This window comes from Rhincodon typus, chromosome 20 (assembly GCF_021869965.1).
Source record: "Rhincodon typus isolate 14 chromosome 20, sRhiTyp1.1, whole genome shotgun sequence".
NCBI classification, from domain to species: domain Eukaryota; kingdom Metazoa; phylum Chordata; class Chondrichthyes; order Orectolobiformes; family Rhincodontidae; genus Rhincodon; species Rhincodon typus.
In genome coordinates this window covers 11966639-11983046 of record NC_063351.1, presented here as the reverse complement: position 1 = coordinate 11983046, position 16408 = coordinate 11966639, and the positions used below count along the sequence as shown (strand labels likewise).

The following is a 16408-nucleotide window of genomic DNA, read 5'->3' as shown; positions in this document are numbered from 1 at the left end:
GTTTTATTTTAGTATTTTTTAGGTTAAAGCTGTATAAGTAAAAAGCTACTACATTTTTCCTCCAGTTGTTGTTCATCTCAAACTTTTAAGTTCTTGGTTTTAATATATCATCCATTTGAGATCTATTTCTTCCTGAAAATTATTTCTGATTGGCTGAAAATTTGGAAAATTAGATCTGTTGAATTGACCATGCTATTTATGACTATAGGTTAGACCCTGTTTTTAATTATTGACTGCACAAAACGAAGCACAGGATGAAAACTTGTAAGACGTCTAGTGCACACCGCTGAAGTACGATGTCTTTGCGCAGTTTGTTTTGCCAAATAGTGTAATGTTTCTCTTCTTAAACTTAAACTATAACATCACTATAAATCATACTGTTAGGTTTACCATCCATTGACCTTCAAGTTCATCTTGTAGCATACCATTAAAAATATAACATTAGAATGTATCTATAAAAGATACCTCTGCATTTCAAAGCAGTTTTGTGACTTCCTCTGATGTAAAGCAGTGCCCTTTGCTGTTTATAATTCTGGCATGTTTCCTCAGGAGTCCTTTCTGAAACATTTTGGAGATACTTTTGAAACAGTTGTGAGGCTGTACTGTTTTTATTAATTTTTTTTGATTAGATCTTAATTTGTTTCATCAAACTGTATGTTGGATGAACTTGATTTTGTGGCTCATGAAAAGCCTTGTGGATCTTATCTAGTGGCTTAACCTCCACAGGAAACATTTGATATTGGGAATTCAATGGGAAGTGTGGATGTCAACTTTTCATTCTATCATTTGTTAGTGCAACATATAGGAGCATTCTTGAGTGTGATTCCAAATCAAGTGTTTGTTTTCGGGTGGTGGATCTTCATAAGAAGGTGAAAGATTCTAATGTGTCAACTCTTCAATAATTTGTTCTCTAACATTGCTGTAGAAATTCGGTCTGTTTTCCAGCATATAGAGGGTGCACTTTATGGAGCAGATTATTGCTTATAGTATTCTGCTTCATAACCTCCTGGGGACACCAGCTTATTGGAGCAGAAAAATACATGCTAAATTTTAGTGTGGTTATCCCTCCAGGAAATGTGGAAGATAGCTGTCGGTCTGTAATCCACTTGAACAGATGATGTATGAACGGTATCTGGAGCAGAGGAAATGCACTTCTGTATTTGTGTATATCTCTACCAGAGATACATTAGGTATTTGTCAAAATCACCTTAAATCTGTCCTGTGTTCCAGATCCTTCAGTCAATAGAGAAAACCTGTACTTATCCACTCCGTCTAGATCATTAGTGGGTTTGAATATACTTTTCAACTGTACTCTCAAAATTCCCTTTTCCATGAAGAACAACTTCTCCACATTGTCCATATAAGGGAGGGCTTTGATCCCTCAATGTTGTAGTATATACACTCTCTGGGGGGATTCACATTCATCATTAAAACATGATGCCTAAATTGGACTCTGTACCCCAATTCAACTGAATCACATTTTTAAAGAGAGTGTAACTTCCTTGCACTGCATTCCATTTCATGATTTATAAAGCCCAGGACTGTCTTTGTAAACCAACTTCTTGACTTTTTTGTGCAACTTCTAATTTGTGGCATGTATCCCCAGGTTGTGTTGTTTTGTTCTGTACTCCTGCTGGGAATGTCTCTTCAGCTTGTATTATCCCTCCTTCTCCCAAAATGTATCATTTCGTGCAGTCTGCATTAAATTGCATCTGCCATGTGTCTGCTCATTTCATCAGCCTTTCTGTGGCTTCTTGAAGCCTATCTCCATCCTGTTCCCAGTTCACATCTCTTTCAAGTTTTTATTCTGTAAAGGTCAAAGTTTTGCGGTGGTTTTAAAGTACTGATCACTGGAACCTGTTTATCACTATGTACCTTCAGTTGGAAAGTTGGCATTGCCATTCAGAAGTGTAAGACAAAAGTTAGTACAGTGAGTATTTGCCAATACTCTTGCAATCTGGAATGATGCTGAGAGGTAGGCACCGCAGAGACAGTAAGCAAACTGACGATGGCATGACCACACGGATCTATTCAAGTGGGTGGAGGAAGCCGGAAGGTAGAAATGGTCGGGGGGCAGTATAGTTAGGGGGAAGGATATTGTTCACAGCATCTGAGAGTGGACCTTGAAGTCTGTATAGTTTGCCTGATGCCAAGTTTAAGGACGTCTCAGTCTGGAGAGGAACTTAGAAGTGGAAGGGGTCCAGTTGTCACTGCCGCAGAACAATAATAGAACGAGAAAGGAGATTCTGCTGAAAGAGTTTGTGAAAGGTAAGACCTGAATTAAAGTGCAAAACATATTAGGTAATCATCTCAAAATTAAAATAAAACAATGAACTGTGGATGCTAGAGATTGGAAACGCAAACAGAAATTGAAGAAGAAACTTAGAAGATCTGGTAGCATTTGTGGGAAGAAAGCAGAGTTAACGTTGAGAGTCTGTTGACTCCTCTTCGGAGCAGTTAAGTTTTTTTTTGGTAATCTCAAGATTGCTGCCTGATCCAATGGCAGACTGACACAGGGTAAATAAAATCAACAAATTAAAAGAATGGCTCAGAGATTGGTGTGACTAGAATGGCTTTCAGCTCATGGCACACAGTGGAGTAGAAAGTAGCTGGTTTAAGAGGATGGGTTTCACTTGAATGCTGTTGGTGCAGGTGTCCTGGCATATCAAATAACTTGAATTGTACAGATCCTTTAAACTAACCAGAGGCGGGGATAGAGTTTGGGAGGGAATAACATTGGCTTCAAAGCAAAAGGATACAGCAGGATTGTGGGGCAGCTATTTTGGAAAATGATACCCATTCTTGAACAGAAGTGACAGAGTACAAACACAGCAGATACTTTCAAAGGGGAGGATAAATGATTTTAAAAAAAACGTATTTTGGCACTTTACGCATAGTATTTGGAACAAAGTAAATTCAAGGCAGAAATGGAAGTCAGTGGGTATGGTCGTCTCACTATTTTGATGACATGGTTACAAGAAAATCAAAGCTGGGAACTAAATATTCAGAGGTATGTGAAATTTTCAAATGATTTTCGAAATGATGGGCTGGAAGGAAAGGGTGGTGGGGGTAGCTTGTTAATGCTTGATGGAATAGGAATGATAGCAAGGAATGATCTTCAATCAAATGACTTTAGAATTCACATGAGTGGAGATTTTAAAAAAAGACTAACAGTGAGACGAAGGCACTGGTGGGAATAGTCAACAGGCTTTTTAGCATTAGCTATACTGTAGGACAGAGAATAAATTGGAGCTTTTTAAAAAGGCAATAGGTTAATCATCATTGGCTTTCATCTTCATGTTGATTGGGAAAATGAAATTGGCAGAAGTAGTCACAAGGAAGAATTCATAGAATGTGCTCGTGGCAATTTCCTAGAACAATATGCTGTCAATCAAATCAGGGATCAGGTTATTTTGGGATCTGGTAATGTGTAATGAGGCAAGTTTACTAAATGATCTCGGAGTAAAAGATCCCCTAGGAAGCAGTGACCATAACATGATAGAATTTAACATTCGATTTGAGAGCAGTAAACTTGGTTTGGAAACAACTGTTCTGAACTTAAATAATTGTAAATTAGGTAGGGGTGAGGGCTTAGTTAGCTAGGGTTGATGGGGAAAGCTTAACAGAGAAGACAGTTGATAAACAATGGTAGAAATTTAAAAAGTTAGTTCATGATTCGCACCAAAGATACATCCCAGTAAGGAAGAAGGATTCTAGGAAGAAGATAAACCATGCATGGTTAACCAAGGAACTTAAGGATAGTATCAAATTGAAAGAAGAAAAAGTCATATGATGTGATCAAGATTGGTTGTAAATCAGAGGATTAGCAAAGTTCTATAAACCAAGCAAAGATGGCTACGGCAAGGCTTGGGAAATGATAATGGGGAACCAGGCAAAGGCAGAAGAGTTGGAAAAAATGCTTTGTATCTGTTTTCCTGGTAGACTACATAAAGTGCCTCAACTAAAAGACGAAAGAGGGAAAAGAAGTAAAGACAATAATTATTACGAGAGAAAAAGTGCTGGGGAAACTAATGGGTCTAAAGGCCAGTTAAGTTGCTAAGATCTGATGGATTGGTTTCTCGGATTTTAAAGAAAGGGGCTACAGAGATGGTAGATACACTGTATTATTCCAAGAATTCTTAGATTCTGGAGAAGCCCCAGAGGATTAGAAACTGCCAGTGGAACACCCTTATTCGAAAAGGGAAGGAGACAAAAATAAAAGAGGTGACTATAGGCCAAATATCTTTACATCTGTCATGGGGAAAAATGTTAGAGCCAATTATAGAGAATTAAAAGCAGAGAATTGAGAAATACATAATATAATCAAGCAGTCAGTACAACTTTGTGAAGTGGAAATCATGTCTGGCAAATTCATTAGAATTTTTTGAGGAAAGAAGCAGGTTAGATAAAGGGAAAGCAGTAGATATATTATGTTTGGATTTCCAAAAATTATCTGATACGGTACTGCACATAAGACTACTTTATAAGATAAGGGTCCATGGCATTGGGATAGTATATTAGCATGAATGGAGGATTAGCTAACTGAGATTTGGGATGGGGGCAGCTGCATTTTCAGGCTGCCACCTGTAGGTAGTGGAGTGCCATAGGATTCAGTACTGGGGTCACAATTATTTACCATTTATATTCATGACTTTGAAGGAGGGAAGTGAATGTACTAGGGCCAAGTTTGCATATGACACAAAAATAGTTGGGAATGCCAGTAGTAAGCATGACAGAGTCTGCAGAGCGATATAGGCAGGTTAAATGCGTGAGTGAAAACTTGGCAGATGGAATGTAATGTGGGAAAATATTGGCAGCATTTTGGCAGTAAGAATAGAGGAGTTGATTATTACTTAGACAGAGCTACAGCACAGGAATTTGGATGTCCTCGTGCATGAATCGCAAAAAGTCAGTATCAAAGTTGAGCAGTTGATAGAGAAGACAAATGGAATGTTGGCCTTTTTTCAAAGGGAAAAGAGTATGAAAATATCGGGTGGTGGTGGTCTTTCAAAAGCTATACAAGACAGTAGTTAGACTATACCTAGATTACTTTGGACAATTTTGGTCCCCTTATCTAATGAAAGATGTACTACGTAGGAAGCAGTGTGGAGAATGTTCACTACATTGATCCCGGGTGTGTATGGACTATGTTATGAAGAGAGGATGAGTAGATTGGTCCATTCCTCATCAGAGTTTAGATGAATGAGAGGAGACCTTACTGAACAATTCCCAGGTAGATTTCTTAGGGGCAAAGTAGTTGCAGAGACATTGTTTTTCCTTGTCGGAGACTATAGAACCGCAGGGCTTAACCTCCCAGTAATGGGGTTGTCAGTAAAGACAGATAAGAAATTCTTCTTTGAGTATATCTGATGACTTCTTTACCACAGAGGGCTTTTCAGGCTGAGTCATTAAGTATGTTTAAGGCTGAGGTACAGATTTTTAATCAGTAAGCAAATTTAGGGTTATTAACCAATTATATGGGATTAATTACTTGATAGTGAAAGTGCCCTTGGGTACAGTGACCATAATATGATTTAATTTTGCATGCAGTTTGAGAGATAAGTGTGGGTCCAAGACTACAACTTTGAATTTCAACAAAGACAGTGACGAGGGTGCGAAAACAGTTTGTGAAAGTGAACTGGCTATTCAGGCTAAAGAAAAGGTCAGTAGCAATGCAGTGGCAAACATATAATGGGACATACCTGAAAGTACGGAATAAATACATTCCAACAAATATGAAAGATTCTAAAAGTGGACCCACTATCCGTGGGTAACTAAAAAAGTCAAAGATAGTATCATACTCAAAGATAAGACATAGAATTCTGCAAAGATAGGTGGCAGATCAGACGATTGGACAGGATATTGAAAAAAACTGCAAAGAATTATGAAAAGGTTGATAAGGAGGGAACAAGTAGAGTATGGGAGAAAGAGTTAGCCAAAAATGTAAAAACAGATATGAAAAGTTTATTTAGATACTCAAAAAGAAAAGATTTAACAGAGTAAGTATTAATTGTATTGAAAATTAGTCTGTGCAATTAGTACTGGAGGATAAAGAGATGTCAGATGTTTTGTGCTGGTTTTCACTAGAGAGGATATAAATGGTGTCCTGGAAATAGCTGTAAATCAGAAATTGAAAGGGAGGGAGAGAAATACAATTACCAAGGTGGTACTGTCTAAATTGTTGGAATTATAAGTTGACAAGTCCCAGATCCTGATGGATTTCATCCTAGCATTTTAAAAAGTAGCCACTGAAAAGTTGATGTCTTGGTGTTAGTTTTCCAAAACTCCATTAGATTCAGGGAAGATTCCTTTAGATTGGAAGATAGTTAATTTAACCCCTTTATTCAAAAATGGAGGGAGACAGAAAGCAGAAAACTACATACAAGTTAGCTTAACATCTGTCATAGGGAAAATGTTAGAAGCTATTATTGAAGACATTATAACAGGGCACTTTGTTTCATTCAAGGTAATCAGGTATAGCCAGCAAGGTTTTATCAAAGAGAAATCATGTTTACCTCATTTTATTGGAGTTCTTTGAAGAAGCAAGTTGTGCTCAAGATAAAGGGGAATCTGAGAATGTATTGTGTTTAGATTTCCAGAAAGCATTTGATAAGGTGCTCCGTCAAAGATTATTGCAGAAAATAGAAACTCATAGTGTAAGGAGTAATTAATATTGGTAGAGACAGAAGATTGGCATGCTTACAGGAAGCAGAGAATAGAAATAAGTGGATCTTAAGTCTGGCAGGATGGCCTGAGTGGTATGCTACCGGGTCAGTGCAAGGGACTCAACTCTTTATGATTTATATAAATGATTTAGATGAAGGAATCAGGGGTATGATAAATTTGCTGATGGCATAGAGATAGGAAACTAAGTCATAAGCCTACAAAGGGATGTAGTCAGGTTATGTGAATGCAAGGTCTGGCAAATAGAATACAACGTAGAAAAGTGTGAAATTGTCCATTTTGGTAGACAAAGTAAAAAATTCATTATTTATATGGTTAGAGGTTACAAAACTCATAGATGCAGAGAGGTCTGGATGCCCTTGTACATGAATCACAGACTGTTAATATGTGGGTACAGCAAGTAGTCAGGATAGCTAATAGAATGCAGTGGAAAACTAACAGAATGCTATGTTTTTTTTGCAAGGGAGATTGAATGTAAGAGTAGGCAGTTTATGTTTCAGTAATAGTGTTTTAGTGAGACAGCATCTGGACTACCATGTACAGAACTGTTCACTGCACGGGAAAGGATGTTAATGCGTTGAAAACAGTTTAAAGGAGGTTTGCTGGGCTAATACCTGGAATGAGTGGTTTGCCTTATGAGGAAAGGCTAGACAGCTTAGGCCTGTATCCTCTGGAGTTTGGAAGAGTTAGCTGTGATTTAATTGAAACATGTAAGGCCCTAAGGGGACTTGGCCAACTGGATGTTGAAAGGATGTTTTGTCTTTTTGGAGAATCTAGAACTAATGGCCATAGTTTGACAATAAGGAGGTGCCTATTTAAAACAGTTGAGGAATTTTTCCTCTCAAAGGGTCGACAGTATTTGGAATTCCCTTCCTCAAAAGGCAAGGTGACCTTACAGCAAAGCAGGATCAAAGGTCACTGTGGCTTACTTTTGTTCCTTGATTGTAAGGGGATAAGGCAGAAAGTGGAGGTGAATATTACTTGATTGGCCATGATCTTATTGAATGAAAGAGCAGGCTCAGAACAAATGGCCTGCTTCTGCCCCTATGTCTATTCATCTTTTCAAAAAATAGTAATTCTGTATTTGATAGGAACAGGCTAAGAATGACTGAGAGATTAAAAAGACATGATTACTTTGCATGTGTATAGACACACAGTGTGGTGAGTAAAGTTGGAGAGCTACAAGCGCACATACCCATCTGGGAATAGGATGTAGTGATAACCAAAACGTTGCTTCATGCTGAGAAGTGGGCACTCCAAGAGTATATAGTGTTCAGAAAGGTTAGGGAAGGAATAATTGGAGGTGGGGTAGTGTTCCTGATGAGGAAAAATATTGTTGTATTGGTAAGTGGTGATGTCCTTGAGCAAGGATAGAGTTTGGTTAGAATTGAGAGGCAATAAGGGTATGATTTGTCTACTGCATGTATTCTATATATTTGAAAATAGTGAGAGAGACAGGAGCAAATCTGCAAGAAAATCAGATGTAACAGAGTTGTCAAGTTGTGATGTTGACAGACTTTTAATTGCTCAAATATAGATTAGCATAGAGGAAATGATAAGTAGGGGCAGGAATTTCTCAATTTGGTTTGGGAGAACATCCTTGATCAGTATGTTCTTGGTTAATGAGCATGAGGGCAGTGCTGTATCTTAAGCTGTGGAATCAGGTGGTCCAAGTTGACTATGTGTCTGTGAGGAATGCTTGGCTAAGAGTGATCATTGTATAATAAGGTTTGGTATTGTAATCAGAAAAGCTAGAACCTAAGTAAATTGGAATTTCTATGTCTTCATTTCACTGTAATGAGAAGGAATGTAACTAGAGTGAAATGGAGCTGATGATTGCTAGGGAGAACTAACAAATGATAGGTCATCTTTTTAAAAACAATATATTTCAGATACAAACCAAAAGAACTGCGGATGCTGTAAATCAGGAACAAAAACAAAGTTGCTGGAAAAGCTCAGAAGGTCTGGCAGCATCTGTGGAGGAGAAAACAGAGTTAACATTTTGGGTCCGGTGACCCTTCCTCAGAACTATTTCAGATACAGTCAAGGTACATTCCAACAAAGGTGAAAGGTAGCAGAAACAAAACTAGTGCTGCTTGAAAAATAATGATGATAGGGAATATGAAGAAACTGTACAGAGAATGTATAACGCATCTCTGGTGCAACTTCAAGTAGGAATTAGATCAAATGTGACAGGTTAAGAGGGATAGTGAACATAAAAATATGGTTGGTAAACAGTTTGAGAATGGAATGGAATTTGAGATAAAAAGGAACACAATTTTTAAGTGGCATCTAAATAGTCAGCAGGTTATAAGAGGTGAAATGAGTTCTATTAGCAACAAAGATGCTAATGTATGCTTAAAGGTACAAGGCAGGGTTAGAATACTTAATTAGTAGTTTGTACTGGTGCTCCCTGAGGAAAAGGAATTTGACCAAACATCAATAGGATCGGAAATGGTAGAAGTAATGGATAAGGTGTATGGTATATTAAGGAGGCCACTGGAAAAGCTTAGTGGATAAGTTACATGATGTGGATACCTTGCATCCCAGATTCTTGGAAAAAAAATGTAAGGATGAAGATCGGTAAAGACTTGCCAAAATCTTTGTCTTCCCTCATAATGGTCAAAGTGCCAGAGCAATGACACGTGGTACACTTATTCCAGAAAGAATAGGAACACAGGCACAAGAGTAGGTTAGTTAGCCCCTTGAGCCTATTCCACCATTCAATGAGATCACGGCTGGTCTGTGGACTAACTGCAAATACCTGCCTTTGTCTCTTCATACCTTTGCTTAACAAAATTATCTGTCTCGGATTTAAAATTAACAACAGATCTAAAATCAACAGCTGTTTGCAGAATAGAGTTGCAAGCACCTACCACCCTTTGTGTGTAGAAGTGCTTCCTAAATCTTGCCTGAACGATTCTGGGTGTAATTCTGAGACCATGCCCCCTAGTTTTAGAATCCCCAACCAGTGGAAATGCTGTTAAGACTTTGATCAGATCACCCCTTAACCTTCTAAATTGTGGATAAAACAGGCCTAATTCGTATAATCTCGCCTTATAACTTAAACGCTGAAGTCCAGGTATCATTCTTGTAAACCCACATTGTGTACTCCTTCCAAGGCCAATATATCTTTCCTAAGGTGTAGAGCCCAGAAACGCTCAAAGACTCCACGTGAGGTCTAACCAGGGTTTTGTGTACCTGCAGCAAACTTCTGTGTCCTTATGTTTCAATCCTGTAGATGTAAAGGCAGGCATTCCATTAGTTTTCTTGATTTTTTTTAATATAATATTTGTTTCCATAATTCTACTCAACGTTAAGTGCTGCTTAAGGGTGCAGATTTAAGGGTTTGTCAACAGATTCAGGGAACATGAGGAAAATACGTTTCTTGATCTAGAATGTGCTGGCAGCAAGTACAATGGAAGCAGAGACAAAGTTGAATGAGAATTTGAAAGAATAAACTTGCAGGGCTGCAGAGATGGTGCAGGTGAATGGGACAAACTCGTTTCTCCAAATAAAGCTAGCATGGACTCTGAGCTGCAATACTTCCTCTTGTGCCACAGTGACTGTTATGATTTTACAACTCTGTAACTTTTCATATTCTCAGTATCTTCTCTCCGTTCAGACCTTAACTCTTTGGGTTCCAGGGAATAAAAATGTACTTACCATGGTTTCTGCATGACTCCGGTCAAGATTTTTTAATTGTAATCCATTACTTAGAAGAAGACCACTATCAATGTCTATCTCTCTGTCCATGAAATGCTTTCCAGCATGAGCCTCCACAGTTGCTGTTGCTAGGGTGTTCCTTTGCAATATTGTCATGCAGTTGTAGGTTAGTATGAAATAGTGCCATTAAATTATCTCTGGTACAACACTTAATTGGTCATTCTATTTCTTTTCCTCTATGCATTGTTGTCTTAGTCTCTTCCCATTCCTTTTATTCTGTTCCCTTTTAAACGTTGTCATCTGTAATATCTTGTAGTTCTACCTAAGGGTTTATACTCAAACATTGACTTTTGTTTTCCCCACAGATGTCTGACTAAAAGTTTCTAAAATTATTCTTTTTATTGGGCATTTTTTTGTTCCATTTGATAACTTGTGCAGCTTCTACAACAGGGCTTTCTAAAATGATGGTAGGAATCCACAGTGGCGCCACAAGCTGGAATTTTGTGATCACAGAGTTGCCCCAACACCCCTCGCTCCAATTTCACAAAGGGGTTCTAACAATTTTTGTGCCTTGAAGTAGTGTTACAGTGGGGAAGTCATTGAGAAATGCTGTTCCACAAGGACTACTGTTTTTAATTCAGCTTCTTTCAAGGCTGAAAATGGATTTTCCGAAGTTTCCTTGTATAAATTCCATTGATATCAAATACCAACTTCACAACCTTCTGTTTACTCGTTGGTGGGTTTGGAGAGTTACCTTGTATCTTCGTAATCAAACCTGACCACCATTTTTGAGATGTGATCTGAGTAGAGTTTGTGATGTTTTCAAGTCATTGTCTCATTCTTGCAATTTTCTGATGTGTTGCTGCAGCTCAGTCTGCTTGTTTTGTTTTTGTTGTTTGATATTAATTTGACATGCTTAAAGATGAGTCTCATAACTTGCTAATATCTTTGTCTCTCGTACCTACTTTAACAATATTCTTTTAGTTTACCAATTTTATTTATTCCAATGCTGAATGTTTTGAATTTGCCTGCATTGAATTTAACCTTCACCTGTTTAAGGGAAACAACACTAGTCTATCCGATCCTTCCTCATAACTGCAATTGTCAAATCCTGGCAACATTCTTGTATGTTTCCTCTCTGTAAAGTAGTTATGTCCTTGCTGCAAATGTGGATACCAGATTGGTACACAATTCCCACCCGTGGCCTAATCATTCTCTTGTGTAGTTCCAGAACTATATCCTGCTGTTCTATTCAGTTCCTCACCCAGTGATGAAAACATCTAATCCATCTTTGCCACTGAATCTATCTGTCCTGACACTTCCAGGAACCTGTGGACATACATTTACAAGGTTTCTCAGTTCCTCGACATCTCAGTATTGTTCTGTTTATTGTGTATTCCCTTGCTTTGTTAGTCCTCACCAAATGCATCAGTTCACACTTATCAGAATTGAATTCCATTTGCAACTTTTCCACTCACTCAGCCAAACAGTTGATATCTTCCTCCAGTTGACAGCAGTCCTCTTCCACTTGTTAACAACCTTGCCAATATTTGTGTTGTCTGCAAATTTCTCAGTCATACCTGTCATATTGAAGCCCAAGTCATTAATGTAAGCCACAAACAGCACTAAATAAATCATTAATTTGTGGAACACGACTAGAAATGGCTTTCCATTCGCAAAATCAGCTGTGGACCATTACCCTCTGTTCCTGTCATTGAACGAATTCTGGATTCAGTTTGTGACATTCCCTTCAAGCACATGGGCTTTAATTTTTTTCTTAAGTTTGCCATATAGGTTGTTGTCACATCCTTTACTAAAATCCACGCAGAGAACATTCACTATTTTACCCACACCTCATCATCTTTGCTACATCCTCAAAAAAATCAATTAAGTTAGTCAGGCATGACCTTCACAAAACAAAACCACACTGGCTATCTCTGATCAGTTGTACCTTTCCAAGTAACAGCTAATCCTGTCTCAGTCTTGATTCTCATAATTTGCCCACCACCAAAGTCGGGCTGACCGACCGATAATTATTTGGTCTTTTCCTTGCACCTGTTTGATGATTTGCAAACCTCCCATTCTTTGCAACGTCACCTGTATCTAGCAAGGATTGGAAAATTGTTCCTCAGAGCATCTGCTATTTCCTCCTCAGCTTCCTTTAGCAGTCTAAAATGCGATTAGTCTGGCCCTGGTGATTTATCCACCTTTGAAGGCATTTGGTCCTTCCTGTTCTTCCCTTTATGTTATGCTTATTTTATATAATATTTCACACTCCTCTTTAACTAAAATGTTGGCACCATCTCTGTTTTGTGACGACAGAGATCAGGTACTCATTAAGCATCCTGCCCACATCTTCTGCATCCAATAAAATGAAACGGGAAAGGTAAACTTACCATGGCTGACAAGAGAAATTAGGCGTAGTATTTGATCCAAGGACAGGGCATACAAGTTGTACAAAACAGCAGATCTGAGGGTTGGGAGCAGTTGAGCAAAGGAGGGCAAAGGGCATGATTAAGAGGAGAAAAAATAAACTGAGAATAAGGTTGCAGTAAATGTACAACTGTTTGTAAAAGATTCTAAAAGGTATGTGAAGAGGAAATGATTAGTGAAGGTCAAATCTACGTCCCTTACATTTAGAAACAGGGTAGCTTATAAGTGGAGCAAAGAGTTGGCAGATCAATTCAGTATGTATTTTGGTTCTGCTTTCCAAAAAATGCAAATAATGTCCCAAAAATGTTAGGAAACACAATCTAGCAGGATGGAGAAACTGAAGGAAATCAATATTAGTGAGAAAATGGTGTTGAGGAAATTTGATGGGATTAAAGGCCCAGAGGCCGATAATCAACATCCCAGAGTACATAAGCAAGTGTCCCGCAAAATAATGAATGCATTGGTAGTCATCTTTCAAATTTCTATAGACACTGGGGGGCAGTTCCTATTGATTGGAAGATAGCCAATGTAACCCCAATATTTAAAAAAGAAGGTAGAGAGAAAGCAGCAAATTGTAGGCTGGTTAGCCTGACATTGGTAGTAGGGGAAATTCTAGATTCCATTAAAAAGATTTGAAAGCAGAGCTTGGAAAAGTGATAGGATCAGACAGAGTCAGCGTTGATATATGAATGGAAAATCATGGTTGACAAATCTACTGAAATTTTTCGAGGATGTTACTAACAGAGTTGATAAGGAGGAGCCAGTGCACATGGTTTACTTTGACCTTTTCAGTAAGGTCCTACATTAGATTAACATGTGAAACAGAAGTGCATGAGTTTGGGGTAATGTACTGATGTGGCTAGAGAAATGGTTGGCGGACAGGAGACAAAATAGGAATAAATGAGTCTTTTTCCAAGTGGCAGCCAGTAGCTAGTTGACACAATGGGGATCAGTACTTGGACCCCAGCTATTCACATAGATGAATAATTTAGATGAAGGAACTAAATGTAATATCTACAAGCTTGTAGATGGCTCAAAGCTGGGTGGAAGGGTGAACTGTGAGTAGCATGCATAGATACTCCATTGTGATTTGGCAAATTGAATGAGTGGGCAAATGCATAATAGATGAAGCACAATGTGGGTAAATGGGAGGTTATCCATTTTGGTATCAAAAACAGGAATGTAGATTTTCATCTGAATGGCAATAGATTGGGGTGTGGGGAGGTGCAACGAGCCCTGGGTGCCCTTCTACAATAATTGCTGAAAGTAAGCACGTAGGTACAGCAGGTGGTATAGAAGGCAAATGGTAAAGCGAGAGAATTCAAGTATAGGAGCAGGGGTGTCTTGCTGCAGTTGTACAGGCACTTGGGACCACACCTGGAGAATTGTGTGCTGTTTTGGTGTCCTTATCTGAGGAATGATTTTCTGGCTATGGAGGGACTGATTCCCGGGATGGCAGAATTGACATATGAAGAGAGGTTTGATTTGGTTATATTCACTAGACTTTGGAAGAATCAGGTGGGTTCCTTTACAAATCCGTAAAATTCTCACAGACTAGATAGATAAACACAGGGAAGAATGTTCCTGGTGACTGCAAATTTGAGAGTCAGGGATATAGTTAGGATGAGATGAGGAGAAATTTCTTCTCGGCGTGATGAGTCTGTGGAATTCGGTGGCAGAGAAAGCAGTTAAGGCCAAATTATTGAATGTTTTCAAGGAGGAATTAAATATAATTCACGGTGCTAAAGGGATCTTGGGGTGTGGGGTGAAAGTGAAAACAGCTTACTGAGTTGCATCGTCAGCCATGATTATATTGAATGGTGGGTAAGGCCCAAAGTGCCAAATGGCCTATTTATGCTCCGATTTTCCTGTTTGTTGGTGGCATCCGTTCTGTGACCGAATTCTGACCTGCTGTACTTAGAGGGAAATTGTTCATATTATCTATTTCTCAGCTAATCCCCGATGAGTGCATCTGGCAAAGTGAATTCATGTATGTCTCTGGCATTTTAAAATATTTTTTAGAAAGCCTCTTTTACCTTCGATTTCTTAAAACACACCAAAAATTTGCACCTTACCATAAATTAGAGAATAAATGTGTTATGATAAGTCCTTGTGACTGTTGATAAATATCACCACTGCTGTTAACTGCCATCTGGCTTATTTTAAGATTTGGGCATTTATCTTCCAAATAAATATCTTTTCAAGACTGTAACTCAAGTTTCAGGTCAACTGTCTGGAAACCTAACCCTCGCCTTCTATCACCTGGAACACAGGAGTAAATAAGTCTTGCAGTTCACATAGTAGAAGGGTAAAATCATCAGAAAGCGCAATGAAATTAAAAATGGTGAAGATATTGGCGCTTGGAAAAATGTGGAGAGTTCCGTTAATTTCCAGTTTTGTTCCTGAATATAAATTAACTTATTTTCACTTATGTCAAGTGGAGAATTCTTGAGATTTTCAGTTAAAATTTCATTGTACGATGTGCTCATTGTAACGTGTAAACTGAGTCACAATTTTAGCCAGCCTTTTGGGATATAACTGTGTGATTAAAGTGATTGTCCAGAATTACAACTAACCTGTGCTGTACTGGGATCTGCTGCTTTTGCAATTGCACACAGGAAGTAACTTAGGCCGGTGCATTTTTGTTGCACTTATAGGTGCGGGTCATTGATTATGCGCTGTGAGTTAGTGTTCGTCCATGATATCAGTAAAACTGATGCAAAAAGTAGCATTTTATTTTTTGTCTCTCTTTGCTGGGAATGAATTTTTAAAAATTAAATTGCTGGAAGTTAAATTTGAGTCACGCAAGGTATTAACTCCAAAGAATGTGCATGTTATCAGAGTTGCTGGGTAGCAGACAAAGTAATGAACAGCAACTTACTTGTACTTGTTTAATCTAGTCTACTGTATTTGTTGCTTGCAGTGTGGCCTGTTCAATATTGGCGAAACACTACTTTGCGAAAAGCTTCTCCTCAGTCTTGAAGATGCCCCAATCCTCCAGTTGTTTGCTGTTTTGGTTCTCATGGTCACACTTATGTCAAAGGCTTGCTGCAATGTTCCAACAAATCCTAACAAAAGCTGGAGAAACAGGATCTCATTTTCTGCTTCAACACGCTACAGCCTTCTGGACTCAACATTGAGATCAACAGCTTTGAACTCTGTTCTCCATTTTGATATACTTATTTTTTTCTTTTTTTCCGCAGTGTTTATATCTTGGTTTCATGTTTTGCTTTCAATTAGAGCTGGCCTGTGTCCTGGCATTAATACCTACTCTGAATCTGTGATATATCCAATTTCTACAACTATTACCACTCCCCTTATCTTCTGTTCCATGCTTTTGATCTCTAATCTCCCTCACCCTTTCCTGACTTTTCCTTCTGTTCTAATTGCACCTTCCACTTTTTCAACATCTTAAAAACCATCACAAATCCACCCTTCAGTTCTGAAAAAGATCATATTAGACTTGAAACGTTTTCTGTTTGTATCTCCACAGGCGCTGCCAGATCTGCTGAGCTTCTCCAGCACTCACTCTCGTCTTTGATCTTGCAGTCTTTTTTAATTCACTTGTGGGAGATGGGCACCACTGGTTGGCCATTTTATGCCCATCCACAGTTACTCTTGAGAA

The 16408-nt window shown here is 38.5% G+C and overlaps 1 protein-coding gene across 1 annotated transcript in view; it reads right to left on the bottom strand.

The window, feature by feature from the left end:
* The window catches only part of ptenb (phosphatase and tensin homolog B), a 54390-nt gene extending 44026 nt beyond the window's left edge, over window positions 1-10364 (bottom strand). Inside the window, exons 1-2 of the mRNA XM_048609165.1 lie at window positions 10351-10364; window positions 5703-5774 (exon numbers count right to left, since the gene is read on the bottom strand). Of these exons, the coding sequence (XP_048465122.1) occupies window positions 5703-5774; window positions 10351-10364 (86 nt within the window). The remainder of the gene's footprint in view (window positions 1-5702; window positions 5775-10350) is intronic.
* Between the last annotated feature and the right edge of the window lie 6044 nt (window positions 10365-16408).